Source organism: Balaenoptera musculus, chromosome 13, assembly GCF_009873245.2.
Source record: "Balaenoptera musculus isolate JJ_BM4_2016_0621 chromosome 13, mBalMus1.pri.v3, whole genome shotgun sequence".
In the NCBI taxonomy this organism is placed as follows: domain Eukaryota; kingdom Metazoa; phylum Chordata; class Mammalia; order Artiodactyla; family Balaenopteridae; genus Balaenoptera; species Balaenoptera musculus.
In genome coordinates, this window is record NC_045797.1 from 69,332,558 (window position 1) to 69,359,311 (window position 26,754).

Here is a 26,754-nt window from a genome sequence, read left to right on the forward strand (position 1 = left end):
CCTAGGACAACCTATTGAGTCCACAGTCTGACACAGAGTATGCAACAGAGGAAGGAGGATCAGGTGACACTGTCTCTAACCATTTGTAGAACCTTGGTCAAGTCAATTACCTTCTGGGCCTCAGTTTCCTTCTTCATAAAATGACCTTGAAGGCCCCCTTCAGCTCTGAGAGTCTAGTTTACTTTGCACCCGGGTCAGCTGGTTTCTGGACAGCCTTGGAAAGCTGAAGCACTTCCAAGGTCTTCTCTTATGTCATCTGCAGTCTAGAAAGTCTACTTTCCAGGATCTAGTTGTGTTTCAACAGATCTAAAAGTTTGGTTGCACTTGGATCTGCTTCAAATTTCCAGGAGATGCAAAGCATAATGTGTGTAATCCTTTAAGACCTAGACCCTCATTCTCCCAGAGTAGAGCTGGGGACAGACTGTTCACTGAGGGGACACATGAGCGAGTACACGGCTGGGATTTCACCGTTATGTGGAGGCAACATGGGCTTGGGATTCTAAACAGAAAACTTCTGGGAAATACTGGGTGGGGGCTGGGTGATGAGAGGGGAGGCCAGGGAACTACAGACTGCTAAAGGCTGAGACCAAGCTTAGGAGTCATTGGGCTGGTGCATGGAGGACAAACTGCTGATGGTCCCAGGCCAGGGAAGCCCACTCTGGGCTAGTGCACCCTTAGTTCACCGTGCACACAGGCAGCGAGTCGGTCCCCTTACCCAGCTGTTCCAGCCCCATAGAAGCTCCTGTAGTTTTCTTTGGCTCAGAGAAGCAGAGGCGTCCCCTGAGCCCTGGCCCCCCTCTACCGCAAAGCAACTGGCTTCCATTACCCCTGACAGCTCCAGAGAAACAGCCCAGCCCCTGGCCCCAGCCTGGCTCAGTGCCGTTCCCTTTTATGGTGAAGCTGAGGGAAAGCAAGGAGGTGGGGGGGAGTAGGTTTTGGCTGGGCAGAGGGTTGTAGAGCCCCAGGCTGCCTCTCCCCTCACCAGAGACCCTCGGACATCTACCCACAGTCATCTTTTCTTTTTTCTCCTCGGTGGCCCACTCTGCTTATTACCCACAGGACCCCTCTTGCTGGTCCCAGCCCTTCCTCCTTTTCCCCCTCCCTCACATCCGGGGGGGTGATTTCCCACTTGGCTCAAGTCCCACGGTTTGGGTTTTGATTCCGGGAGGGTCCGCCCTATTTCCGACGCCCACCTCTGAGAGTGGGATGGAGGGAGGGAGTCCGGAAGGGAGGCACTGGTCAGATCACAGGCAGGATCGTTCTATTTGGCGGATGTGCGGCAGAAAGGCTGGCGCCGAGGAGAGTTAGCCGGCCGCCCCAGCCCTGTCCTCATTCTGCACCGCCTCTCACCCCTCTCCCCGCCGCCCGGACCAGGGAGGGGACCCTGAGGGCAGGGCGCAAAGGAAGCACCTGGCCGGGCCAGGAAGCGAAAAGTGGGCAGCAGCATGGGGGCCCGCGACCGACAGGGGTGCCGGAGTCTAGGGTCAGGCCGAGCCTCCCGCTCGGTCCCGGCGCCGCACCCTCGATCTAGCCCACTCCTCGGCTCCAAGGTGGCGGCCCCAGCGCCGCTAACCGCGTCCCGGACCACGCCAACAGCGCCCAGTTGCGCCGTGCCGCGTCCGAAGCGAGCGTCTGCAGCCAGCCCGCCCCCTACGGCGGCCGGCCCCTCCTCAGCCCCGCCCAAGACCCCGCCCCTCGCGAGTGCGCCGCGGGAGCAGGCGAGACGCGGGGGCTAGGGAGCCCTTACCGGCCGAGCCTGACGGCCGGAAGTGGCTGTTTTGGGAACGGAACTGGAGCAGCGAACTTCCGGCCCAGGTCTCCTACCTCGAGCTCGTCCGCAGACCGTGTCGGAGCCGAGCCCTGCTGATCAGGTGAGAGGCACGCAGGCGCGGTCCACGGCCCATCGACGGTGGCTGGGCCAGTGGGGCGAGGACGGGTCCTGGTCTGGGCGAGGAGTGCGCCGGTCCGAGGCTCAGTCCCTCCTCTTCTCCGCAGCATGATCACGGACGTGCAGCTCGCCATCTTCGCCAACATGCTGGGCGTGTCGCTCTTCCTGCTTGTCGTTCTCTATCACTACGTGGCCGTCAACAATCCCAAGAAGCAGGAATGAAAGTGGCGCTTTCTCCGCCCCAGGTAACGGTCCGGGGCTGTAGCGCCCAGCCCTGGAGAGTGAGTGGCGGGGCCGCGCCAGGGCCTGAAGGGTTCGAAACTTCAAATCAGAAAGTGTTGGGCCAAGCATGATACTGTCCAGAACTGGGCCCCTTTATCCGCACAGAGCAGCGAGTGCCCTGCCCCCTTCCCCCTTAAACTGCTCCCTGCTAGAACGGGGTGGGTTCCCGTAACTCCCTCAGTCCCCATCTTCATGTGGTCCCCAGATGCCCAAGTTGATAGTACGGGTACAAGGAGGTACTGACACCCGAAGGAATAAAGGTACTGAGGATGCCGTCCAAGTAAGAGGATTTAGGCTCTTCACTTAAATAGTACTCACTTTTCCAAGGTTGTTTAGGCTTTTATTTAGGCATAATTTTTTTTTTGTGAGGGGTTGGAAAGATAGAGGATTCTATTTCAGGGGCACAGGGCACTGATTTAGGGGTTGGCTAGTGTAGACCCAAGCCATAGAGAAGAATGGGATGGGGGGGGTGTGTTGTATGAACGTCTTGTGAACCAACCCGTGAGTGTGGGCGAGAATTGTCAGGGGGGACAGGCTGGATGGGAGCTGATTGCTGAAGGATTGCCCCAGAGGAAAGCTGCAGCATTTTCCTTACCTCAGGTCTTTCCCCCTCTTTTCTAGGGTTCCAGGACATAGTCTGAGGCAAGATGGAGGGTGTGAGGGGCCTTCACACTTCACTTCATCCCTTCTACCCATCACAACATACAAAGCAACTACACCTGGATTTTTCCAAACAACTTTTATTTCCTCAAAGTCTTCCTTAACCTTATGGAACAAGAAGCTGCCACTGAATAGGGCCCAGCATAGGGCTACTTTCTTTTCTACTCCCTCCCCCCAATATAAAAATATAGATTTTTTTTGTGGTCCCAAAATCGTGTGCTGTGGAGGGAGGGAGGGAAGGGGTGGCAGGTCCCTGCTTTGTCCTGTCTCAAGGTGATGCTCTGCAATGTCTCAGAATAGTGTGGCTGGCGTTCCAAGGAGTTACAATTGTCACAGGGAATCAGGAGCTGAGAAAGGCGACTAGCACATTTCTCACTGTGCTCCCCATCTCGGGGTCATGTGCTGGGCAAGAAGGTCAAGGCATCAGACCCGGGGAGAAACAGTGAGTGGAGGAGATTTAGGGACAAAACAAACCTCAGTTTGGCCCAAGGGCCCCCCACTGTAACAAATCCGGGACTGGGAGTCAGACAGACTACGGGAAATAGGAGAAAAGGCAGGGGCAGAGCGGGGCCGCGGGGGCCCAGCCTGAGGCAGCCTGCAACAGAGAAGAGAGAGGAGTCAGGGTTGTGAAAACTCCGCCCTTCTTCTGGTCTTTCAGCCAGGGGCTGGGAGGTGAGAGAGGCCAGGTGGGTGAGGACAGGCAGGTTGAGCACTGCACAGTGGTCTGATAGGAGTGGTCTGACCAGCCTGCTCCTTAGGCCTAACTAGAAGTTGTTCTCTTGTCTGTTGGAGTGAAGACTGACAGCATGATGGGAAAAAAGTCAGGGACTAGGTTCTTAATGAAGGTACGTTTAGTCTTTCGGGGGTCAAAGGGAGAAGGGAAGGAAGAAAATGATCCTGAATGGCAGAAATGGGAATAAGGGGATAGAAGTGAGAGGTGGGGTGAAGAGTTGGACCCTGGTGCTCACCGTGGTACGGAGCAGGGTCCCGGCTCTGGCTCACTGCTCTCCCTGGTCCGGGGGATAGGGGACGTGGGGCCCGAAGAGCCTCTCATCCCTCTGCGAGTCGGCGGTGAGCCCCGGCCCAACCTGGGCCTAGCCTGTGTGGATAGGGGGTAGGCTATGAGGCTGGATTCTTCCATGAACTTTTTTGCTTCTAGGTTTCCTTCCAGCATCCACGCGTATGAGTGTAATATAGGTGTCAACACGGGTACCGGGGCCTTGAGTTCCTGGGCACTGTTCCTAGCTGAGAAGGTAGGGCAGGATGATAGCTAGAAAACTCTTGGGTTCAGTCTACGACTATACATTCCAAGCTTTACTTAACTAGGGGAGTCAAAAGGGTCCAGCATTTAACCTTCATGGCTATACCACGGTCAAGATCTGGCTGAGTAGAGAAGCACGGTGTAGAAAGATGTTGGAGGATTAGTAGGTCTACCTCAGAGCCTTCACTGCCTCAACCCCTGCCAGAGCAGCTTAAGCTTCACCCATCCAGTCAGCTTCTGCCTATACCCAACTTCAGTCAACCTAGTATGGGGATGTGGACTGAATCAGAGTTGGTGGTACAGCTGTTCCTAGGAGCAGCAACCAGATGTGTTACCTGGGGAATCCGGGACCCCTCCTGGCGGGAACTCTCCTCGGGCAAGTCTGGGCAGAAAGAGAGGAGAAGCTAAGGGCAGGGGCAGGCAAAGCCAAAGCTAGCAGGCTGAGGTTAGGGTACGTCTGGCAGGGATACTGGGATTGGAAGCAAGCAAGAGACCTGGCTGAAGGGGACGGGGGTGCAGCACTGGACAGACAGGCACTCAGGCATCAGAGCAGCTCTCTGCTATGGTTGTGGGGAGAGGGTGTAAAGCAGTGCTGGGCATTTTCCCTCCCACTACCCAGGTGAACAGCGCCTTGCTGGGCTCTGCCAGAGTTGTTATGCTGGGGACTGGGGAAGACCCAAAAATGTTACCTGTAGTCGGGTCCTGATACAGGGGATCCGAGGTCCAGCCCTTAGCAGACCTTTCCCAATCACCATGACAGCCTCTGGTTTGTCCCCTGAGGATAGGAATGAGCAGCTGCTCCCTAGGGAACAAAGGAAACTGATATCAGGATGGGGCCATGGAGAAGAGGTAACTTCCTTTAGATCAGGGTTTCTCAATATTGGCAGTATTGACATTTTGGGCTGGATAAGTCTTTGTTGTGGGCGGCTGCCTTGTGTATTTCAGGATGTTTAGCAGCATCTCTGGCCTCTACTCAGCAGATGGCATTTCTTCCCCTGCCTCCTCCCCACTGTAACAACCAAAAATCTCTCCTGTCACACAAATGTCCACTGCCTGGCAAAATTGCCCCTGGTTCAGAAGCACGGCATGCTCTAGTCTGGTCCGGGGGGTAGATCAGTAACTTGGAGCTTGAATCAGAACCCACTCAAGCTGAACGACTCTGAATTTATAGACCTTAGAGTTATCCCAGTCATATGTGTGAGCATTTAAGGATCAAGTCGGCAGTACCCAAGACTGGTGGATTCAGGGCTACCCATCGAAGAGAGTTAACAGGTTGGGAGTAGTGAGCTCTGAGGGAGGTAGAAGATGTTAGGCTGGAGTCTTAGAAATCATTCCCGTCCAGTCCTTTACATGGCTGGGTCTGTAACTTAAAAGGAGAGCAGACAGACGGTCTAGGCTCTATGTGGATGATATGGTCACATAACATTTGCGGTGATGACAGGTGAAAGGCCTATGCTTTTTTCATTCTTCAGTTTTGTCTAAGTTGCCCAGCTCCTGGAGTCAGGGAGCTTGAATAAACAGCAGGTAGGAAAAGTCCTCAGGTTCCTCAACTGTAAAAGTAAGGATTAAATGAGATAATGTGCTTAGAGCAGTGCCTGCCACATAGTAAACGCTCAATAAGTGGTAACTGTTACTTTATTACACAAAGATGTTCACTAAACTCCAGCTTCCTGTACAAGGGCATTGATGTTAGGGATTTAGGATAATCCAGGAGGATAACTGATGCCCCTGGTCTGGAGTGGCCTATATTACATCAAGTCAGGAATGAGGTCCAGGTCACGTGGCAGCAGAGCCAGAGGGACTTCTTCAAGCCTAGTCAGGAGTCTGGCCTATGCCCTGGAAGGTAGGGAAGGAAGGAGGTTGGCCAACCCAGATTTCAGTGGCAGTGGGTACAGACCTGATATGCTGAGTGAGTTGGGCAGTAGGCAGGAGCCCATGTGTAAAGAGGCTGTGTTAGAACTAACAGGAGTTGGGGACGGGGCCGGGCTGCTTGAAGTAGGGCGATGGGTCAGTGGCTGCTGCCGCCGTCTTCTGTCCTGGCTTCGGGGCTCTGAGTGGAAGGGACAAAAGCAGATAAAAGGGCAAATAAGTGAGGCATTGTCACTCCCCCGCCCCATTGGCTTTCCCTTGTCAGCAGATGCCTGTTTTCAAGCTTGTCATCACACCAGCATCCCTCTTCTGAAGTAAGTCTAAGATGGGTAGAAAGAACTAATAATTTATTCCAGCTCTCCAGTTTTCATCCAGCCCTCATCCTACTTCACCTCTTTGGAGCTAGCCTACTCACCCACCAGTTCATTCTTCTGGCAAAGAAGTTATTGAGCTTGGCTTTCCTAGGTTCTCCTCTTCCCACTAACTGCCCCTTTTCAACTACTTGTCCTGCCCCTAAATGTCAGTGTCCCCCACCATTTTATCCTTGGTTCTCTCCTGCTCTACGTACTCAAAACTCCCAAGTCTCCCTCTTGCCCTTTTTTTTCCTGAACTGCAGTTCTAATTGTCTACTGATCGTTCCTACCTGGCAATCTCTCATGACCCAAACAAAACTCATTTTCTCCCCTCCTTCCTTTTGTTCTCCCTATCTTGGTGAAAAATCTGCTAGAAACCTTGTTTCATCTTTCGACTCCTCCCTCACATTTAGATTTGTGTTTAACCCAAATCTGGACAATTCTCCCTCTGCCTTCACTTGATTTCCTCCTTTATTCACCCTTGCCATTGCCAGCATCCAGATACAGGTCTTTATCTCTCATCCAGGCTTTTGAAAAAAATTCCCCACTGGCCTCCCCAGCTTGAGTCTCTTCCCTTTTACAATCCATCCTTCACACAGGTGCCAGAAATTATTCTTCTAAAATACAGACCTGATCAAAAGTCATTTTGGCTCAGGCAAGAGGGAGATACTGAAGGTCTTTTAAAGGATAAAGTCTCAACTTTTTAACATGGCATTCAGAGCCCCGCCCACTGTGGGTCCAGTCTACACATCCTTAGTAGGATGCTGACTTGATCCTTCACACCCTCTGCTATAGCCTCTAGGGCTACTAGCTATGTGGTTCCTCTGCAAAGTCTGTTTCCTCTTCTAGTGAAACTCTGGACATCTTATATGTCCCATCTCGAATGTCACCTCTGTGAAGCCTCGCTGACCATTAACAGTAGAATTAATTCTTCTCTTTTCTTTCATTGTCCTTTGTTCACTTGGCTAGTAATTGTTTATGGTTTCTGTCTCCTTAACTAAATATTAGTACATGTAAAGTACTTAATACTGCCTGGCGCATAGTAAGTGCTCAATAAATGGTAGCTAATATTCTAATTGGAACTTGAGTCTCTTGAGGGTAGGGACCTTGTCTTTTCCAATACTGTACATCCCAGTGCCTGTAAAGTACTGCCTGGAAAACCAGAGACCTTAATAAACATTTTGTTTACCCGGATAGCAGACACCCACTGTAGACCGTAAGCTGGCTCAACAATCCCTGTCTAAGGGCATATGGTTATACTCTGTGGGGCAGCTCTCTTGGTCCCTTCTTTGTAGCTAGAGCCTCACTGCTACAGATTCTGAAAGGTGGGGTCCCAGTGGGGTAGATGGTGAGGTAGGGAGATTCTCAGGCTTGGCAGGTCCTTCCTTATCACAGGGGGAGAGCAGGTACCAAATGCTCTCAAACGGAATGAGCTATTAACCTTTGTGGAGCTGAATTCGATGGTGGTTCCACGATGCCAGTTGACTTCTAACAAAGCAGCATGTGTTACATGTGAAAAGGCTCTAAAGTAGGAAGTAGGTGACAGTAACTTTACCTTGTCTAGCTACACTAGCAGTGACAAGGCTACTTCTGGAAGGTCCCAAACCAAATTTTAAAAAACTGATACTTGTATGAATAAGGACGAGAAGAAAGAGATCTCAGGATGGAAGCTACTCTAGCTTTGAGGAGTTTGCCAAGATGCTGGGTACCAATTAGAGTCTAAGACCACACACAGGAGCCAAAAACAACCAGACCTTAGGGGGCTAGTAAGAGTTGGCACAGCGATGTCAACAAAACAACCGAAGTCAGAGACTCATGGCCACAGTCACATAACTCGAAACATTACCCACCACCAATGACTTACGAGACACTGTAGATAGAGCCTAGACCTGGGTAATTCTTTGGTTCAAACAGGGATGACAAGATGATGTCAAGTGATAGTGCACAGTAGGCAGAAATAATGAACTTTAATGACAGAGGGGGAAATAGCAGGAAATAGATGATCTGAGAAATATCTATACACAGAAGGATGTTGAAACCATGTTAATAGATGATCTGAGAAATATCTATACACAGAAGGATGTTGAAACCATGTTAAGGGATGAAGCCTCACCCCACCCCAAGGAAGGATAAGAGAGCAGTCTAGAAATTGAGTGAAGGCCTCTGGGACATTTGTAGGTTCTAGTAAGGAACTGAGTGGCACTTAAGAAGATACAAAGCAAAACAGGCAAATGATATAAAAAATGCCAGTGTGAAATGTAAGGATCAAGGGAAAGATATTAAGGATACAACTCAGGAATCCTGCCCCTAAGGAGAGTTTCAGGGTAGGAGACCGGTTCTAGTTTAGGAGAGAGGCCTGATCTGGAAAGTAGAAGGCATTTAAAGGTAACACGTCATCACTTAAAAGACTGTCTTAAGGTTCGGGGGCTGCCTGTGAATTTGGCAGCGTGAGCACACAGCCCAGTTTCTCATGTTTTGGCTTCTGGGCCCTGGTATAATCCAGGCCTACCCAGTCTCCACTGTGACAAGAATTAAAGGGAGGAGCCCCAACTCTCTTCTTTCTTGGTTCTGAGCTAGAGAAACAGTGCCTTAAGGCTGAGTGCAAGTGATAATGTGAACAGCTCTGCATCTAGAGGTTGTGAGATGGTGTTTTATGATAATCAGCTGCTAGGTTCCATTTGGGAGAGGCAGGACAGTCCTGGGGCAGAGGCCTGAGACACAGAGCCAGACTGACCTCACCATGTATGAGTCAGAATGGATATTCTAAGGGCTCACAATTTTGAGGAGCAGTTGTGTAATCTGTGCCTAGGTCGTGCATCATCCCTCCAAAACATCTTTAGAACTGTCCCTACAGGTAGCACCCCAGATCTCAGTGGATCCCTAGGATGATCGCAGACCTGATTTATGCCCTGTGTGGGGTGGACAGGCGAGACAAGCCTTCATTCAGCTTCAACTTCTTGCCTTTTATTTGTTCAACAAATATTTGCAGATCATTTAATAAGTGCCAGGCCTGGTGCTAGGTGCTAAGGGAATAAATAGATGTGTTAGGAGACATTTCCTGCCATCAAATAAGTTTTACTCTAACACAAAACTTTTGTTTGCAGGGGAAAAAGTGAAAGTGGTGATGGTGCTGGAGGCACTCTTCCTGTGTCCTTTGACTCACTTCTCAAAGGAGCCTCCACTCACCATTGGCCTTTAGCTGCTCTATCAGAAGCTACTGGTCAGCTGAGACAAGGCATCACAGAGGCCAGGAGAGAATTCTGGTAACCTCAGCTTTAAGTGCCAGAGCTGGGGGGGGACTAGAGTGGCCATGGCAGGCTGATGGCTGAAGGCTCCCCGCTTTACACTTAAGTCCCTTGTCTTTTACACCAGTATCCCGCTGGGTAGGGTGGAGGGCTAGGGAATAAGTTTAAGTTATTGAGTGAGACTTGCTTGAATCCAGGGCCAGGAGTAGTATGAGGCGAGTGAGGCGCCTAGAGTGCATAGTTTAAGGAGGCCCTTGCCTGACCCTGAGAGCGAGTGCCTTCTTAAATCGTGTGTCCTAGGCACCTCACTGGCTTCACTCTAGTCCGAGCCCTGTTTTCATCAATACACAGCCAAGAGAAGGAGGAGCTCGTTTACTATCCACCCTCTCCCCAGCAGGCCCTCCTCTGAGCTGTCTGCATCTGCTTTTGCACCAGGAAATCGCACACTTTAGCTGTTACTTTAGCTGTTCCCCAGTGAGCTCTCCCTCCTGCTCCTCGGTGGCAGCTGCGGATAGTGCCGGCTGCGCTTCTGAGCCCCGCGGTCAGGGATGTGACCACGGGTCTGGGAAGGCGGTTCTCGGGACCTATTTTGCAGCAGGGGGAGAACGAGGTAAGGAAGATCCTGGCACTATGGTCAGGGGCGCTGGGAGGCAAGGCTTACTCAGGCTCTTCCAGCGTCCTGCCCCAGCAACATTCCTGCTCACCCCAAGTTGGCTACTTTTTGGCTTCTAAAATGTCACCCCCAGCCTCCGAGGACAGACCCTGCCAGACTAGTTCCCTGAACTTCTAACTTAAGCTTCTGGCTGGGCTACCTAGATCTTTTCTGAAATTTTCTGGGTAGCCCAATCTCATGTTCTGTTCTGGCCAATAAAGGATAGTCAATTAAACGTACGGTTAAATGTGATAAAATTTTTATACATTAGTGGGAATTTTCTTATAAATAAGTTGGTAAGTCAAAAAAAAAAAAAACCTTGTCAACGCAATCCCAGTTTTGGGATTTGGAAAGTATATTTATAGCTGCTTTTATAGTTAGAGATATGAGGGTTGTGTTCTTCCTATCTCGGAAGACAAAGTATGCCCAGATGTGGCAAAGGCCCAGGGGCCAGATGTGTGGAACCAGGAAATGTCACAAAGCTACAGCATAGGATAAATCACACGAACAAAATAAGGAAGTTTTTCTAAGGGTTAGCTGAAGATGCCATGTCCACATACCACAGCTGCATCACAAGTCCCTATCCCAAGCCAGGGCCAGTCTCCCATCCTGGAGTCTTATCAGGGACTTTGAGATGAAGTGGTAAAACTGTAGCACCAGCAAATGCTCAGGAGAACAGGAGTCAAGATTGCCAGATCTGATCTTTCAACTCCTTACAGTATTCCTGTTTGGTGTTATTAGGAACCTTCTTGACCCCTTGACTTTAGAGACATAGTTTCTTAGTTCTTACAAATATTTATGCAAGTCCCTAGGGTGTCTTGGTACTCAGACCAGCTCTCTTTCTGATTCTAAGTTCATTTACCTGGGGGAACATGGCTTCTCACTTGGTTTCACCTGTACGTGGATGACTCTTAGATCCAACCCTGATGTCATCTTTTCTACAGTTTGGCCCTTTCTCTGCCTGTAGGTCACCTCCATATAGCTAGCCCATGACATCCAAGCACGTCTAAAGTAGATAAACTCAGCACTTTTCTTCCAACAATGTCTTACTGTCATCATGACATTTTCCTTTAGCTTGTAGCCATGAAGCTCTCTTAGTCTCTCTTCCACCACCACTGAAGCCTGCCACTTCTATTTCTAGTATGTACATTCACAGACCCTGGTATAGGCACTAGTTATCTCATGTATAAACTACTGCAAGGATCCCAACTCCCTGTCCCTGCTTGATTTATATATAAACAAACAGTTCACAGATAGCTCTCTTAAACAAATCTTTTGTTCCCATCATTCTCAGAAACACAGTCGTTGCCATGTCTCGTTAACGCATCATCTTTGTTTTCAAGACATTTCGGCCCCTTCCACCCACCTGTCTTGCTGATTTCCACGGGAAGGGCTTGGCCCCTCGAACCAGCCAGTGTGCCTGCTTGTGGTCCTCTCTATGCGGCAGCTCTGGTCCTGGCTATCACTGTCATCGCTGCAATGTTTTTGTTAAAACCATACACCACCACCCATTCTTCAAAACCATTTCTCAATGATCATTCTTTGGGTGGTTACTCTTGTGCTTATCTACAACAGTGGCTCCCCACGTTCCCTGTATGTTTATAATGAGTGTGTGCTTTTACGTTGTGTTTACTGCCCTGTGTCCCCCGTAAAGTTTCAAGTCCGTCAACCAGGAATTACTTTGTACTGACTATGCCTATTTTCTATTAGTTATTTGGGGGAAGTAACAAAGAAACAGAATACATGTCTCTCACTCAAGGAGCTTAATACAACACTCTGCATTTGGCGGGGGTGGGGGGGCAGGGAAGATGTTAATAAAATACTGACTAAAAACTGCCTAGAATCCTCCAGTGAGGACCTAGAAAAGGCTCTTTACTATTACCCTTTTGTAGTCAGGGAAGGAGAATTTATGGTGCCAATATTCCTTCTATGAGTTAAAAGGAAAAATTAAAAGAAGAAAAAATATACAGATTTAAGATGGGAAACTCAAGCATACTGGAACACGAAAAGACTAAGTTTGAATAACTGCCACTTAATAGCTGTGCAATCTTGGACAAGTTACCCTTAAACACCCTCAGTCTCCTCTTCAGAAAAGTGGAAATACCACCTATCCCACAGGGTCTTTGTGAGGATTAAATGAAATAAATATGCGATACTGTTTTTTTTTTGTTCACTGTTTAATGCTATTTAAATATAAGGCATTATTATTGCTTTAATACTCTCCTTCTATCAAACAGTGTGCAAGTGTCCTTTCCCAATGAAGACAGACTCTCTTAAGAGTGGGGCTTGGAACATAAGCAGAGGTAACTATGGAGCTTCTCAGGGGTAGAACATCTTACTGGTCAAAGCTGGTAAGGCCCGCTGCTCTCTCTCCTGTGGCTGCTCTAACTAGTAGTCAGATTTCCACAGCCACTGACCCCAGTGCATGTTTCTGCTCTGCACCGAAAGCTTTGTTGCAAGCTGAGTAGCAGGGAAGTGCTAACAAGGACGAGTGCAGCTTGAAGACCAACAAAGCTTAGTTCTAGCATTTAAGCCTCCATACTCTGGCAAGATTGCTGTAGCCCAGAAGCCACATACAATGTTGATTTTTGATTTAGTGTTATTTCCAGAAGTGGCCCGGCAACTGTCTCCCTGCTACAGTCCGGGTCACTCCCGAGGAACGGCTCTGGAGTCCCTTCCTCTTCTTTTTCCCTAAAGGCCCACCTGTTTTGGGGATACACTGTGACCCAGAATCTCTTGTCTTGTATCAAGCAGGGTCTCCTTGGCCAAACCCAGGGGCACAGTTGAGCACTTGTGACCACTGCTGGAAGGGGCTAGACTATTGCTTTGTAAGCCTAGAACAGGAGCTGTCTGTAGTTGTTCCATTTTTCTTTGGAAGAGCTGGCATCCTTCTGATAACACTTTCTGAACAGGCTCTGAAGCCAGGAACAATTTCAGCCCATAGAGACCCTGGATAGGATTCTCCATCTTTGTATGGTGCTGCGATTTGGATTGTGAGGACATCTCCTTATGTTGCTCCCAACAAGACCGACCCTGTCCTTGACGTGGAGGCTCCATGTCTCAGTGTGACCCTGCTCTAGCCAGTGTTTCTTCCTTGGAAACTTTCCTGCCTCCCAGCAGTTGCTGAAACCCAGATACCGCGGACTCCCGCCTATGCCATACACGGTACCGTCTGGAGCTTGTGCCGCGGGGAACACCAAGGTCGCAGAAGAGGCTGTAGATTCTGCTATATACTAATTTTATTGATTCACCCCTCGGTCCCAGGCCAAGTGTGTATCTTCAAGCTCTCACTTCCCCCAGCAATGCCCCAAACAACTGAACACCTGTTGCAGGGGCTCCCAGACTAGCTTACCTCTGACGGGGCCCAGCACCCGGTGGCTGACCTTTTGGGTGCTAGAGCCCAGGCCTGGCAGCCCTGCAGGCCGACTGCCATGAAAAGGAAAGCTGAGGGAGTTCTTCATCTGTGGAGAATTTTGTTGACTGCTGCTGCTACCACCAGCACTTGTGCCAGTGCTAAAACTTCGCACGCAGCTCAAGGTATTTTCAGAGCAGGAAACAGGGAGTCCACTGCAAAGAAGCAGATGCCAGTTAACCCTGGGCCAGGGAGGTTGTTGCAAGTCTTTCCCCATGGTCTGATGCTCAGTAAAGCATCACCTCTGGAGTGAAAAGGCACAGGGACTCATTCCAAGGGAGCAGGGAGGAATTTACGTCCATGGATAAGGTACCTAACCTGGGGCATCTCAGGATGCCTGGGAGCCCTTGTTCACACAACATGCTCCTGCAGACAATACGCTAAGAGCCATAAGGGCTGTCCCTGGGCAGCTTTAACTCCCAGCGAATTCCCCTTTAATGCCTTGGTGCTGCCCTTGGACCCCTCAGTCATTCACAACCACTGGAAGCTGAGACTTGCCCCCACCCGCACCCTAATTATATTTGATTTTGTGCAGGGCTCTGGAGCAGGGAATCCCCTAGCCTGCTTTTCAGATATCTGGGAAGTATGCAGCTCCAGGTAAAAGGGAAGAGGATCCCATTCTCCAAAAAATGCACTGATCTTACTAATTTAAGTTTCCCCTGGAAATATTCACCATGTGGTCCTTTTGGAAGTTGGGAATCACACAAATTCCTTGGAACTCCTCGCTCTAGAGCCCTGTTCCACTATCACAGCCTTTCTCCCTTCCACCCTGCTGGTCTTACTTGTTACTTTTGGGTGGAGTTCGAGAGCCTCTCTTCTTGTTGACACCCGTGTTCACAGTAGTGCTCAGGCCTCGACTGCTGCGCACGTGTTTTAGCATCCAGGCCCGGAGGTTCGTGAGGCTGCTATGCTCTGACAGCACAATTCGGGGCCACGGATTGCATTCTGCCATGTCCAGAGCTGCAATGGCCATAGCTCGTCCCACCTGTGGGAAGAGTCTGGTTTGGCTCAGTGTCTTGGTCTTCCAACCTAGGGTGCTGTGTTGGTTTGGGGTGCACAGCACAGGGGAAGGGAAGGAGAGGCTGGCCTCACATTTGCTCGATGAGGATCCCAACTTTAGTGCTCAGGCTGTTTATCGCAAGTGGATTTAGAGCTGTTCCCTAAACTGTTGCTCATCTGGGGCCCCCATCCATTATGAGCAGGGGCAGGTGGGCTTTCTGGCTGGCACCAGGCAGGAGTTCTCCCAGCAGGAGAAGGCATTGGGATCTTTTCTATAACCCACAGCTCTTTCTACTCCTCTTGTGTGCCCTACGACACCAGGATCATCAGGTACCTCTGCAGAGGGGGTACTTTTAGGTCAGTAGTGAACAAATGCAATAGAATGAGGAAGACAAGCTCAGAGGTGAAGAATCTGACCCGGATGTGCTCAGGGATTCGCTATGGCGGGGTTGGGGGGAGGTCAGAATAGTGCCCACTCATCCTCTCAGTACTCTTACAGTCAGAGGCCTGCGCCTATTAACCGAGGAAGACAACCACAGTGGTTGAGAGATGAGACAGCGACAGTGGTGCGGCTCTCCTCAGAGGACCTTAGAGTCAGGTAGCAAGAGTGAAGGCCTTTCCAGACTTTGCGGTTTCCCTTTTCCCCACTCATCCCCTGCATGCATACCTGCTCAAACTGTTCCACAGTGTATCTGGAGGGGAAGGCCGGCGGGGGAGGGGGGCTGGCACGTCCGTTGTCATGGCAGGCGGCAGGGATGCTGTTTACTGAGCGTCCAGTGTTGTAGTTGCATTCAAGTGTGTAGCTAAGACACAGAGACATTTATCAGACAGAATCTGGACAGAACCACGGGGGGGACAGACTAGGTGGTCTATGAGATAATCATTTGGGAAAAAATATACACAAATAGAAAGTGCTAATCCCTAGAAACTAGCAATTGACCTTGGCACTTTATCATATACCTAAGAAGGTCCCCAAAAGGGACCTTTAGTGTCCCAGACTAAAGACAATAACACTAATTGTGAATCTGTCCTTTGAGAAGACTTCGGCTATCCCTGCCCCTTGAACGCCCTCGACTAGGTATTGTTTTCTTTGGGAAGCTATTTCACAAACTGTATCTCAATTTCCACCCAACCTGTGGATTATCCCTGAGGCTTTGTAGATTGCAACCCGGCCGCTTCCCTCTTTAGACTGGCCATCTCTGCGGTCTCGGGCATACATGTTCTTCTCTGAGAAATTGCAGCCCTGGAAGTCAAAGTGGGCTGAGTTCAAGGAGATGAGCTTTGGATACAGCATATTTTCCACCTGTTTGGGCGAGGAAAAAGGCAACTCAGAAGGAGAGACAGAGAAAGAAGGGATGGGGACAAGGAAGAGATGCCAAGCATGCGGCCACGTGCCTTAAACACAGCAGACACCTTCAGAACCATCAGCAGTAGTCAGTGTTCGTAAATTCTCACTGAATGTTTGACAATATTTCTAGGTGTTGGAAAGGTACGATTCTACCTCTTTTTAAGCCCTTCTTCTCTCCAATAATGCAAAATTCTCCTCCTCCCCTGGTTTCCCAAACCCTAGAAAAGACTAGGATGCCGAAAGCTTGACCCTCTTTCAGAGGTCATGACGTAATGACTGAGACTTGAGGGGCCCAGTGCTGCCCCTTCTTGGCTCTCTGGAGCTCGCTCAGGATATTGTACCTCTTGCAGCCCCAGGCCTTCCTGCCAGAAGGCCCCCTTCCCTCCGTTTGTGGCCTGACCTTTATTTCCTAGCCTGCAACATGTCCCACACTCACATGACCACCTGTGGATTCCTACCTGGGTGTTCTCGTCACTAAAGCTGTTTCCATACATGAAGCAGCCCCTTTTGGAGGCATGTCCATGCAGGTCCACGTAGTAAGCAACACCACTCTCTTTGGGGGGGATGGTGTCGGGGTCTGGATGCTCAGCCTCAGTGGACTGTTGTGGCATAATCCACACGCTGTGGCGCTTCGGCTCTGCTGGCTCGGTCTGTGTCCAGGCCTCAGGGTTCTCCCCGTCAGACGAGTGCCCACGGCGAGCTTCATTTCGGAGATTGTTGGCTTTCTCAAGGTCGGAAAGGGGAGCATCAGGAGGGAGATGGGGACTGTGCTGGTGCTCAGAGGGACTCTGGGAGTTCAGACGGGAGTGCACGTGGTGGTAGAGAAGCACAGCTTTAGCCCCGTAGACGGCCGGGTGCAGGACTGCATCAGGCTTCAGGTACTGACGGTTCAGATTCACTCCACGCGAGTCTGTGCTGTAGGGAAACAAGGACCAAAGCAGGGTCTAGAGGGCTGGGCCAGCGAAGGAGACACTAGAGTAGATGAAAACAAGACTTGACTTGTGACACGAGAGGCTGAGGGTGCATTAGGAAAGAAAGAATTGAGGCCAGGCCCTCTCCGTGGTCAGCTGTCACCCATCCCATAGAAACCTAAGAGACAGCGCCCTCCGCTCAGCTGGACCTGCGGGGATTCTGGCTCTTCTCCTTCTAGAGAGTGCCACTAGATGGGATCATATTCCTTCTCAGGTCACTGGAGGATCACATGAACTTGCCCTTGTTAGGGTGCAAGAGGACTGGGAACACAGACGTTAGATGAGAGGCTGACAGTCTTCCACTGAGATGCAGGGCGTGAGGGGACTGGGAACAATCCAGGCGGGCTGGGGACGCTTCTTACCGGTAGTGGCCCCGGACTACGCCATCGGGGTTTAACATGGGAATCAGCTTAAAGACAAAGAGGCGACGTAGGGTTTGGGCCCGAGGATCGTCAGGTCGAAGGATGAAGTCCAGAAAGCCATTGAAGACAAAGCTAGATGGAGTCTCCCCAGGGTGTACCCTACTGCTTAAGAAGAATATCTGAGGTGGAGAGGAGAGCAGTTATTAGGTCAGTTGCTCTATATTCCACGGTAACCATGTGGGGATGGTGGTGGGATGAGGTGGAAACAGCCACTGGATTTCCAGCTGGCTGAGTCTGCAAATGGAGTAGGAGCTGTCACACTTGCCTCAGAATGCAGGCTGAGGCAGTGTCCACTGGGCTGAGGAATAACATGGCCTTAAGCTACCAGCAGTGCCTGGAGCTGGGCAAAGGCCAAGGTACTACCTTTATGCTATTTCTACTCACCCTCTTGCCTGTGAAACGGAATGGTCGGGGTGTGCTGGCATCAGGAAATAGCTGCTCTAGGCGGGGCTCTCGATCTTCTCGAAGCCCATGGCAGGAACTGATCGTTAGCAGATCTACACGAAGTCCATCCAGAGAATAGCAAAGGGTCTCCCGGTGGTAATAGATGGTATCCAGGGGGCTGTAAAGGTAAAAGTCATTAAGCCAGGAGAAGTCCCTGAAGTCCTACCAACAGGTGGGCCTTGTCATGAGCCCAGGATTTGTACGATCTGGTACTTCACCCTAACCTTTGGGGCTTTACAGTCTCTCACAGTTTTAAATAAGGCTGAGGATGTGGGTGGGTCTACATTGCCAGAATGCAGGGAACAGGATAGGATAAACTTATTGTTTTTCTCCCCAGTTTATGGTGCCCTAGGATAGGCTACTTTGCATAGACACAGAGAGTTGGCCTCTGCTGGGGCAGGAGAAAAACAAATGTGTGCTGAGCAATGGCAGTGCTGGCTAAATTCTGGGTAACTGATGGGAGCTGGGATACTAAGAGGGTTGAAGTAGGCAGCTGGATAAGTGGAGTGGAGCGGTGGTAATGCCAAGATCAAGGTCACACAGAAACATCTGTCAAAGATACCCCAAATCCCACATTCTGTACAGAGAACAGATGAGGTTTTGTTTCAGGGCTCTTAGGGCAAGTTCCAGGAGTAGCAGAGGTGCCGTGTGGTCCAGGACGGCATGACAGGAGTAAGAATGTGGCTGGCACCTTCTATGGGTAGGGTGGTTCTCCAGAAAGCGCTGGTCCAGCTGGTTTAGCAAATCCTGGCAGTCACTGTAGGAGAAGGGGTAGCAGAAGGCGAAGAAGGTGGTGGCCCCACGGCTTTCCACGAAACGGTGAACAAAGGATAACACAAACTGCGTCTCTGTCATCTGAGGAGCAGAGGAGGAAGAGGGAGGGGCAACATGCCATCGGTGTCAGAACTAAGATCCTGCTGGGGTCACCAGGAACTGACCTCACACTCTCATCACTTTTACCAACGTCCCTCCCTCTGAAACTCCACGTGACAGCCAGATCCTTCTAGGCTTCCCGAGGCAGGGGCTTATCTTGGACTCCAGCTGGCGCCAGAGGGACGCTGGTACCAAAACCTGGTGTCCCGCCTGCCCAGCACGCTGTATCTAAGGGACTCCTCTTTCCTTTCCCTCATCTGCTTTTAGCACCCAAGTCTGTCTATCCTCCTCATGGAGAACTTACCTCAAAGGTGGGCCGGTCTCGAATGCGTTCCCAGCGTGGCCGGGTGGGCAGTGTGCGCACAAAGGGGGCCATGCCCTGGGAATACAGCTTGCTTTGCTTGTTCATGTTCATGACGTTGATCTTGATGAGTTTCCCTGGAGTTCCTCCCCGGACACTGAAGTAGAACCATGACCTGAGGGCCAGAGTAGGAGAGACAGGTCATTCTACAGGGGAGGGTTGGAGAGGAGCGATGTGGGAGGGCTGGAGCAAGCCAAACTGGGAAAGGGCTACTTGGTAGGGAGAGAGGGAGGGAGAGAGGGAGAGGAAGGGGGAGTGGGAGGGGAAGGGTAGTGTGCTGGCACGAACTCTCAGTCAAAGGGCTAACTGAAGCAGGGGTGCGGGGCAAGCCTCTCTTCCTTCTTCTACCCTCCATTACTCTCCTCTTACCTGTTCCCATTCTCGAATTCTGTTTCAGCACAGTCTGGTCGGGTCCACACGTTGAACTCATAGTCAGGGGAAGAGGCAATGCTGCTGGTGGAGGCTGAGGCACCACCCGCTACTCCCTCCCCATCGCTAGACACAGATTCCACCTTCTCCACGTGGGCTAGGTTCCCTGAATCAAAGCGAGAACTGAACAGCAATCCCCCACAGCGCAGCTCCATGGTGCGGCTGGGAAAGCATCCTCCTGCCCCACTCAGGCCCTGAGAGCTGGGGGAAAATGGTGGGGTAGGGAGGAGAGGGAAGAAAAATGAAAACACGTTCTTTGAGTATCTCTGGGTGAATGAGAGCTGCTCTTAGGGAGTGCCCTAAGAAACAAGAGCCTCTCTCCGCCTTAAAAAAAGGTAGAAGTGGGCTTCCAGCAAAGGCCAAGAATAAGCAGTATTCTGTCCCCACACTAAGGGTTATAACTGACCTCAAAGGACCCTATTTTACCACAGCTTGGCTATTCCAAAATGAAATACTCAGTGGCTAAAGTATGCTGAGAAACACCAGACTCTTAAGTTTCTTTGCAGCCCAAAGATTAGAGATGCTAGAGAGGTCAGATTGCCCAAATCTAGCCAAGATACACCCACCACCACATGTGGCCATCTTGAGAGATGGGCCATTCTGGATCTCTGGTTCCTAGACGGGCTCCCCACTCTGGAGAAGAGCAGAGTGGAGAGAACCACGTTTCTAACTTTGGATGGGCAGCTTCCTCTCTCCACTCCTCTGTCCTCACAAGTACTGACCAGGCAGTTTTCTGTTGCTCCCCTGAGCCCTGGAAGGGCTGGTTCTTACTTTTTTGTTACTACCCCGTGCCTATCAGGGAGGAAAACTAGACGTGTGGCCTTTGCCAAGCCAAAGGAAACTGGGCAGAAGCCACCTGCTCACCTGGAGACTGCAGCTCAAACCCAGCTAGGGTACGGGTCTATTCCACCCCCTCACCCCCAGTCCTGTGAGCAGTGAGGCCCCTGAAAAAGCTACCTTGGTAGTTATGGGTTACTAATGGGTGTTCTGAGCATCCCTAAAAAAAATGTGGCCGATAGAGACCTACTTGGGGACAGGGGGATGGCTTCTCGACCCACAACTCTGAAGGACCCTCACACAAGGACCGAGATTGTCCCGGCCAGGGTGGGGTTTGTTGGCTTGGGATGGTTCTGGGCGGACTCACACTCGCGGGAGGGTAGGAAGGCAGGGCGTAGCGGGTAAGAGAGGAGGCCACAGGAGTGGGGTGCGGCCGGGGGCACCCCGGGCTAGGGGCGGGGCGGGGTGGGATTCCAGAGGGGCTCCGGACCGCCAGGGGCTGAGAAGGGGGCGGGGCCGGGGCCCGCACTCCACGCAGAGCCCCTCACCTCTCTCCGGGCCGGTGATCCCGCTCCCTCTCCCGCTAGCGAGGCGCCACCCGGGCCCCGGCACCCGGGCCCTCCACCCAGGACCCAAACAAAACCCGAGCGCCGTGGTGCCGGGACCCCGCTCTGCCGGGAAACAAGAAGTCTCACGCCTATTGGCCGCGGGGACAGCTGGCTACCCGCCCAGTAAGGCTCGCTGCCATTGGCCAGCACGCCGGGGTTCCCTCGCACGTTTAGCGGGTTCCTGAGCCCGTGCTGTTTGGGGGCTCTACCTGCGGGCCCGGTGGGAGGGTTCCGCCCGCGTCTTCTCAGAAGACGGTTAACGGCCTGCCCACCGGGAGGAGGAAAAGACGAACTGACCAAGAAGGACACTGGAAAAGACTCACCTGCAAAATAAAAAGACCGTGTGTGAAGCTGACGATTGCCTACCGTACTCCTCTGTGTATTACAAAACACCCACCAGCTTCAGCCACTCTCCCGCGGTTCAGGGATCCTCCAGTGCCCGGACCAAAAACCGAGTGGAGGATGCGGGCATCGATCCCGCTACCTCTCGCATGCTAAGCGAGCGCTCTACCATTTGAGCTAATCCCCCGACCGTTGTTGGCTTCTTTCTTTTTGCCTTACAGGTTGTTCTGGGGTGTCCACTGACCAGTGAACCGACCGCAATTCAGAACATTCATTTAGCTTAGCACTGCACTCAAGTGCAGTGGGACCGCGGGCAAGATTTTTAAAAGCAGACATATAATAATCACACATAAGCAATAATAAGCCTCATTTATAAGCATAGGTTAACATTCCTTTGCATGTAACCCCCAAGAGAGCGTACCCGTACCCTATTTACTGCATCTATGTTTCACGGAACATCTGCAGTGCGTATGCAACTCAGTCGGCTTCTAGGTAAGCTTTTCTCCTCTGAATGAGTGGAAGCTAAAAATATCATACGAAGTCCTTCGAGCCGGAATCGAACCAGCGACCTAAGGATTACCATAGCTTACCCACTACAGTCCTCCGCTCTACCAACTGAGCTATCGAAGGCTCCGCTGTTATTGCCGTCTGCCGCTGTCCCCCTAATACTTACCAAGGCCTCACTCCAGGGTCTCAGTAGTTTTGGGGTGGCCTGGCCCCCACCCTCTAAAGGAACTCCCCGGGGCCGAGCTCCTCCAAGGTGCACAGAACAGAGGAACCCGGAGACAGAAATGCGAGCAAAGGGCGCTGCCAAAGGACCCGCTTTCCAACCCTGGACGAAGGAAACACGGGCAATACAGTTTCCCTTCCGTTTCCTTGCTTTTTACAAAACGATACCGCCACCCCCACCCCCACCCCCCACCCCCCACCCGCTGTGGTTTCTTACAGGACTGCGGACACTTCGAGACCTGGCCCACAACCCTGACTTATGGGCCGCATTTCTCCGGCGGGGCGGGTATGCACACGTGCTCTACAATCGCCCGGCGCCCGCTGGGTTTGCAAAGCCGACCGCTTACGTTCGCTATTTCCGCTCCTCGTTTCCCTCCGGTTTCTCCAGGGGCGCCTGTAAAATCCTACTGCTCTCCTGATGTGAAGGACATTCATTCAGTCAATTAACCCACGTTTGTCAGGATCTCTTCCTCCTAAGAGCAAGAAAGATACAAACCACCGAGCTGCTGGAGGCGAGCCTGACGGCGCTGGAGCGGGCGGCGCGGGATGCCCGGGATCAGCGACTGCGGACGGGGCCCTGAGCCGGGCGGTGAGTCGGACCGCTAGCATCCACCCGGCTCCCGCCCCTGCCCGCCTCACACCTGCATCTCTCTTTCCAGGGGCCTGGCATGCCAGCCCACAATCCTTTGCCCACCAAAAGCACCCGGGGTTTTAAAACAAAGAAACAAACCTAAAACCCAACTCGTGTGTGAAGCTTTGCTTCGCGGTGTGGCGGGGTGGGTGTGCGGGGAGACCTGGTCTCCATTGCCAGCTCTGCAACCGCCTGTGTTACCCCGAGTCACAATCGCCCCGGGCAAATCCAGGTCGGGCGATGGTTTCAAGCCCCTCGCGGCTCCAACATTTTGGGGGTTCTCTCAGGCTGTTTTAAATCCGAAGTTTCTGTTGTCACTGAACGCAACACGGGGTTCACGCCTGTGCCCATCCACAAAGCAGGAGGTTAACATCTTCCCATTGATTTATTGGTTTAACTTCATTCTGCTGCTGCAAATGCTACCTTTATGTCCTAGAACGTTAGTCTGGGGTAGTTTTCTTGGAACGGTGATTAGCACTCTCACTGTCTTTCTCTTTCTTGTGGGGAGGCGGGGCTGGAAAGCAGAATATATTTAATTATGTTGCTTGGGGTCTTTGTTTTGTTTTTGAGCGAAATTCGCACAACATACAGCTAACTATTTTAAAGTATGAACAATTCAGTGGCATTTAGTACATTCACAATGTTGTCCCAACCTCTCTCTAGTCTAAAAAAAATTTTTTTTTAAATCACCTTGGAAGAACACCCTGTACCCTTAAAGTAATCACTTCCATCCATACTTCACCCAGCCCCTGGCAACGACAAATATGCTTTCGGTCTCTACGGATTTACCTATTCTGGAGATTTCATACAAAATAAATCGTAAAATACGTGACCTTTTGTGTTAATTTCTTTCACTTATCATAATGTTTTGAGAGTCATTGAAATTGTAGCATGTATCTGTGCTTGTCCCTTTTTATGGCTAAATAATATTCCATTCCTTTGTTTGTCCATTCTTCTGTTGATGGACCTTTAGGCTATTTCCACCTTTTGGCTTTTTTTTTTTTTAAATAGATCTTTATTGGAGTATAATTGCTTCACAATACTGGGTTAGTTTCTGTTGCACAACAATGCGAATCAGCCATATGCATATACATGTCCCCATATACTCTCCCTTTTGAGCCTCCCTCCCCTCCTCCCTATCCCACCCCTCTAGGTCATCGCAAAGCACTGAGCTGATCTCCCTGTGCTATGCTGCTGCTTCCCACTAGCTATTTTACATTCGGTAGTGTATATATGTCGATGCTACTCTCACTTCGTCCCAGCTTCCCCCTCCCGCCCCATGTCTTCAAGTCCATTTTCTATGTCTACCTCTTTATTCCTGCCCTGCAACTAGGTTCATCAGGACTTTTTTTTTTTTTTTTTTTTTTTTAGATTCCATATATATGCGTTACCATACGGTATTTGTTCTTCTCTTTGTGACTTACTTCACTCTGTATGACAAACTCTAGGTCCATCCACCTCACTACAAATAACTCAGTTTCGTTTCTTTTTATGGCTGAGTAATATGCCATTGTATCTATGTGCCACATCTTTATCCATTCATCTGTCGATGGACATTTAGGTTGGTTCCATGTCCTGGCTATTGTAAATAGTGCTGCAATGAACATTGTGGTACACGTCTCTTTTTGAATTATGGTTTTCTCTGGGTATATGTCCAGTAGTGGGATTGCTGGGTCAAATGGTAGTTCTATTTTTAGTTTTTTAAGGAACCTCCATACTGTTTTCCATAGTGATAGTGTCAATTTACATTCCCACCAACAGTGTAGGAGGGTTCCCTTTTCACCACACCCTTTCCAGCATTTATTGTTTCTACCTTTTTTGATAATGGCTATTCTGACCGGCGTGAGGTGATACCTCATTGTAGTTTCGATTTGCATTTTTCTAATAATTAGTGATGTTGAGCATCTTTTCATGTGCCTCTTGGCCATCTGCATGTCTTCCTTGGTGAAATGTCTATTTAGGTCTTCTGCCCATTTTTTAACTGGATTGTTTGTTTTTTTGATATTGAGCTCCGTGAGCTGTTTGTATACTTTGGAGATTAATCCTTTGTCTGTTGTTTCATTTGCAAATATTTTCTCCCAATCTAAGAGTTGTCTTTTTGTCTTGTTTATGGTTTCCTTTGCTGTGCAAAAGCTTTTAAGTTTAAATAAGTACCATTAGTTTATTTTTGTTTTTATTTCTGTTACTCTAGGAGGTGGGTCAAAAAAGATCTTGCTGTCATTTATGTCAAAGAGTGTTTTTCCTTTGTTTTCTTCTAAGAGTTTTATAGCGTCTGGTCTTACATTTAAGTCTTTAATCCATTCGGAGTTTATTTTTGTGTATGGTGTTAAGTAGTGTTCTAATTTCATTCTTTTACATGTAGCTGTCCAGTTTTCCCAGCACCACTTATTGAAGAGGCTGTCTTTTCTCCATTGTATGTTCTTGCCTCCTTTGTCGTAAATTAGGTGCTCATGTGTGCATGGGTTTATCTCTGGGCATTCTATCCTGTACCATTGATCTAGATTTCTGTTTTTGTGCCAGTACCATACTGTCTTGATTACTGTAGCTTTGTCATATAGCTTGAAGTCGAGGAGCCTGATTTCTCCAATTCCATTTCTTTTTCTCAAGATTGCTCTGGCTATTCGGGGTCTTTTGTGTTTTCATACGAATTGTAAAATTTTTTGTTCTAATTCTGTGAAGAATTCCATTGGTAGTTTGATAGGGATTGCATTGAATCTGTAGATTGCTTTGGGTAGTATAGTCATGTTCACAATATTGACTCTTCCAATCCAAGAACATGGTATTTTTCTCCGTCTCTTTATGTCATCTTTGATTTCTTTCATCAGTGTTTTATAATTTTCTGAGTACAAGTCTTTCGCCTCCTTAGGCAGGTTTATTCCTAGATATTTTATTCTTTTTGTTGCAATGGTAAATGGGAGTGTTTCCTTCATTTCTCTTTCTGATTTTTTGTTGCTGGTGTATAGGAATGCCAGGGATTTCTGTGCATTAATTTTGTATCCTTCAACCTTACCAGATTCATTGATTAGTTCTAGTAGTTTTCTGGTGGCATCTTTAGGATTTTCTATGTATAGTATCATGTCATCGGTAAACAGTAACAGTTTTACTTCTTCTTTTCCAATTTGTATTCCTTTTATTTCTTTTTCTTCTCTGATTGCTGTGGCTAGGACTTCCAAAACTATGTTGAATAAGAGTGGTGAGAGTGGACATCCTTGTCTTGTTCCTGATCTTAGTGGAAATGCTTTCAGTTTTTCACCATTGAGTATGATGCTTGCTGTGGGTTTACCATATATGGCCTTTATTATGTTGAGGTGGGTTGTCTCTATGCCAATTTTCTGGAGAGTTTTTATCATAAAGTGGTCTTGAATTTATCATGCAGTGGTCTGCATCTGTTAAGATGATCATATGGCTTTTATTCCTTAATTTGTTAATGTGGTGTATCACATTGATTGGTTTGCGTATATTGAAGAATCCTTGCATCCCTGGGATAAATCCCACTTGATCACGGTTTATGATCCTTTTAAAGTGCTGTTCGATTCTGTTTGCTAGTATTTCATTCAGGATTTTTGCACCTATGTTCATCAGTGATATTGGTCTATAATTTTCTCTTTTTGTAGTATCTTTGTCTGGTTTTGGTATCAGGGTGATGGTGGCCTCATAGAATGAGTTTGGGCGTGTTCCTTCCTCTGCAATTTTTTGGAAGAGTTTGAGAAGGATCGGTGTTAGCTCTTCTCTAAATGTTAGATAGAATTCGCCTGTGAAGCCGTCTGGTCCTGGACTTTTGTTTGTTGGAAGATTTTAAATTATGGTTTCAATTTCATTACTTGTGATAGGTCTGTTTATATTTTCTAATTCTTCCTGGTTCAGTCATGGAAAATTGTACCTTTCCAAGAATTTGTCCCTTTCTTCGTGGTTGTCCATTTTATTGGCATATAGTTGTTTGTAGTGGTCTCTTATAATCCTTTGTATTTCTGCAGTGTCAGTTGTGATTTCTCCTTTTTCATTTCTAATTTTACTGATTTGTGTCCTTTCCCTTTTTTTCTTGATGAGTCTGACTAAGGATTTATCAATTTTGTTTATCTTCTCAAAGAACAAGCTTTTAGTTTTATTGATCTTTGCTATTGTTTTCTTCATTTCTATTTCATTTATTTCTGCTCTGATCTTTTTTTTTATATATATATATATATTTTTTATTAATTTT

General features: G+C 49.4%; 2 protein-coding genes and 2 non-coding genes across 7 annotated transcripts; 1 reads left to right on the forward strand and 3 right to left on the reverse strand.

Annotated features, from left to right (window-relative positions):
- The first annotated feature begins 1,716 nt into the window (after positions 1-1,716).
- Positions 1,717-3,027, forward strand: OST4 (oligosaccharyltransferase complex subunit 4, non-catalytic). Its single transcript, XM_036873604.1, has 3 exons — positions 1,717-1,871; positions 1,996-2,133; positions 2,792-3,027. Exon 2 carries the CDS (start codon positions 1,997-1,999, stop codon positions 2,108-2,110), a length of 114 nt encoding a protein of 37 aa, XP_036729499.1. The 5' UTR covers positions 1,717-1,871; position 1,996; the 3' UTR covers positions 2,111-2,133; positions 2,792-3,027.
- Positions 2,063-20,919, reverse strand: AGBL5 (ATP/GTP binding protein like 5). 4 transcript variants are annotated; one of them, XR_005022441.1, is made up of 16 exons: positions 20,795-20,910; positions 19,410-19,670; positions 18,984-19,155; positions 18,498-18,661; positions 17,747-17,924; positions 17,303-17,481; positions 16,428-16,884; positions 15,755-15,924; positions 15,289-15,424; positions 14,405-14,607; positions 13,563-13,777; positions 5,989-6,141; positions 4,781-4,893; positions 4,427-4,473; positions 3,799-3,929; positions 3,287-3,425 (listed from the first exon to the last, which is right to left on the reverse strand). XR_005022441.1 is itself a non-coding variant. In XM_036873602.1 (15 exons), the coding sequence occupies exons 2-15, from the start codon at positions 19,622-19,624 to the stop codon at positions 2,074-2,076; spliced, it is 2,607 nt and encodes an 868-aa protein (XP_036729497.1). In that variant the 5' UTR covers positions 19,625-19,670; positions 20,795-20,910; the 3' UTR covers positions 2,063-2,073. The 4 variants fall into 4 exon arrangements, 3 of the variants coding, with proteins under 3 accessions (XP_036729497.1, XP_036729496.1, XP_036729498.1); XM_036873602.1 differs by lacking the exons at positions 3,287-3,425; positions 4,427-4,473 and adding an exon at positions 2,063-2,194; XM_036873601.1 differs by lacking the exon at positions 4,427-4,473 and having other exon boundaries at positions 2,900-3,425; positions 20,795-20,919.
- Positions 20,920-21,310: 391 nt separating this feature from the next.
- Positions 21,311-21,383, reverse strand: TRNAA-AGC. Its single transcript has one exon. It is a non-coding gene; the product is annotated as a tRNA-Ala (tRNA).
- Positions 21,384-21,737: 354 nt separating this feature from the next.
- Positions 21,738-21,826, reverse strand: TRNAY-GUA. Its single transcript is given in 2 exon segments — positions 21,738-21,773; positions 21,790-21,826. It is a non-coding gene; the product is annotated as a tRNA-Tyr (tRNA).
- Positions 21,827-26,754: the final 4,928 nt, after the last annotated feature.

Bases quoted from the DNA above. Each gene is read 5' to 3' on its own strand.
- OST4 (XM_036873604.1), top strand. From the start codon at position 1,997: ATGATCACGGACGTGCAGCTCGCCATCTTCGCCAACATGCTGGGCGTG.
- AGBL5 (XM_036873601.1), bottom strand. From the start codon at position 19,624: ATGGAGCTGCGCTGTGGGGGATTGCTGTTCAGTTCTCGCTTTGATTCA. The intron at 17,482-17,746 runs GTGAGTAGAAAT...TCTCCACCTCAG, and splicing joins TCCGTTTCACAGGCAAGAGG to ATATTCTTCTTAAGCAGTAG. The intron at 3,930-4,780 runs GTAACATTTTTG...CTATCCACACAG, and splicing joins GTATCAGGACCCGACTACAG to GCTAGGCCCAGGTTGGGCCG.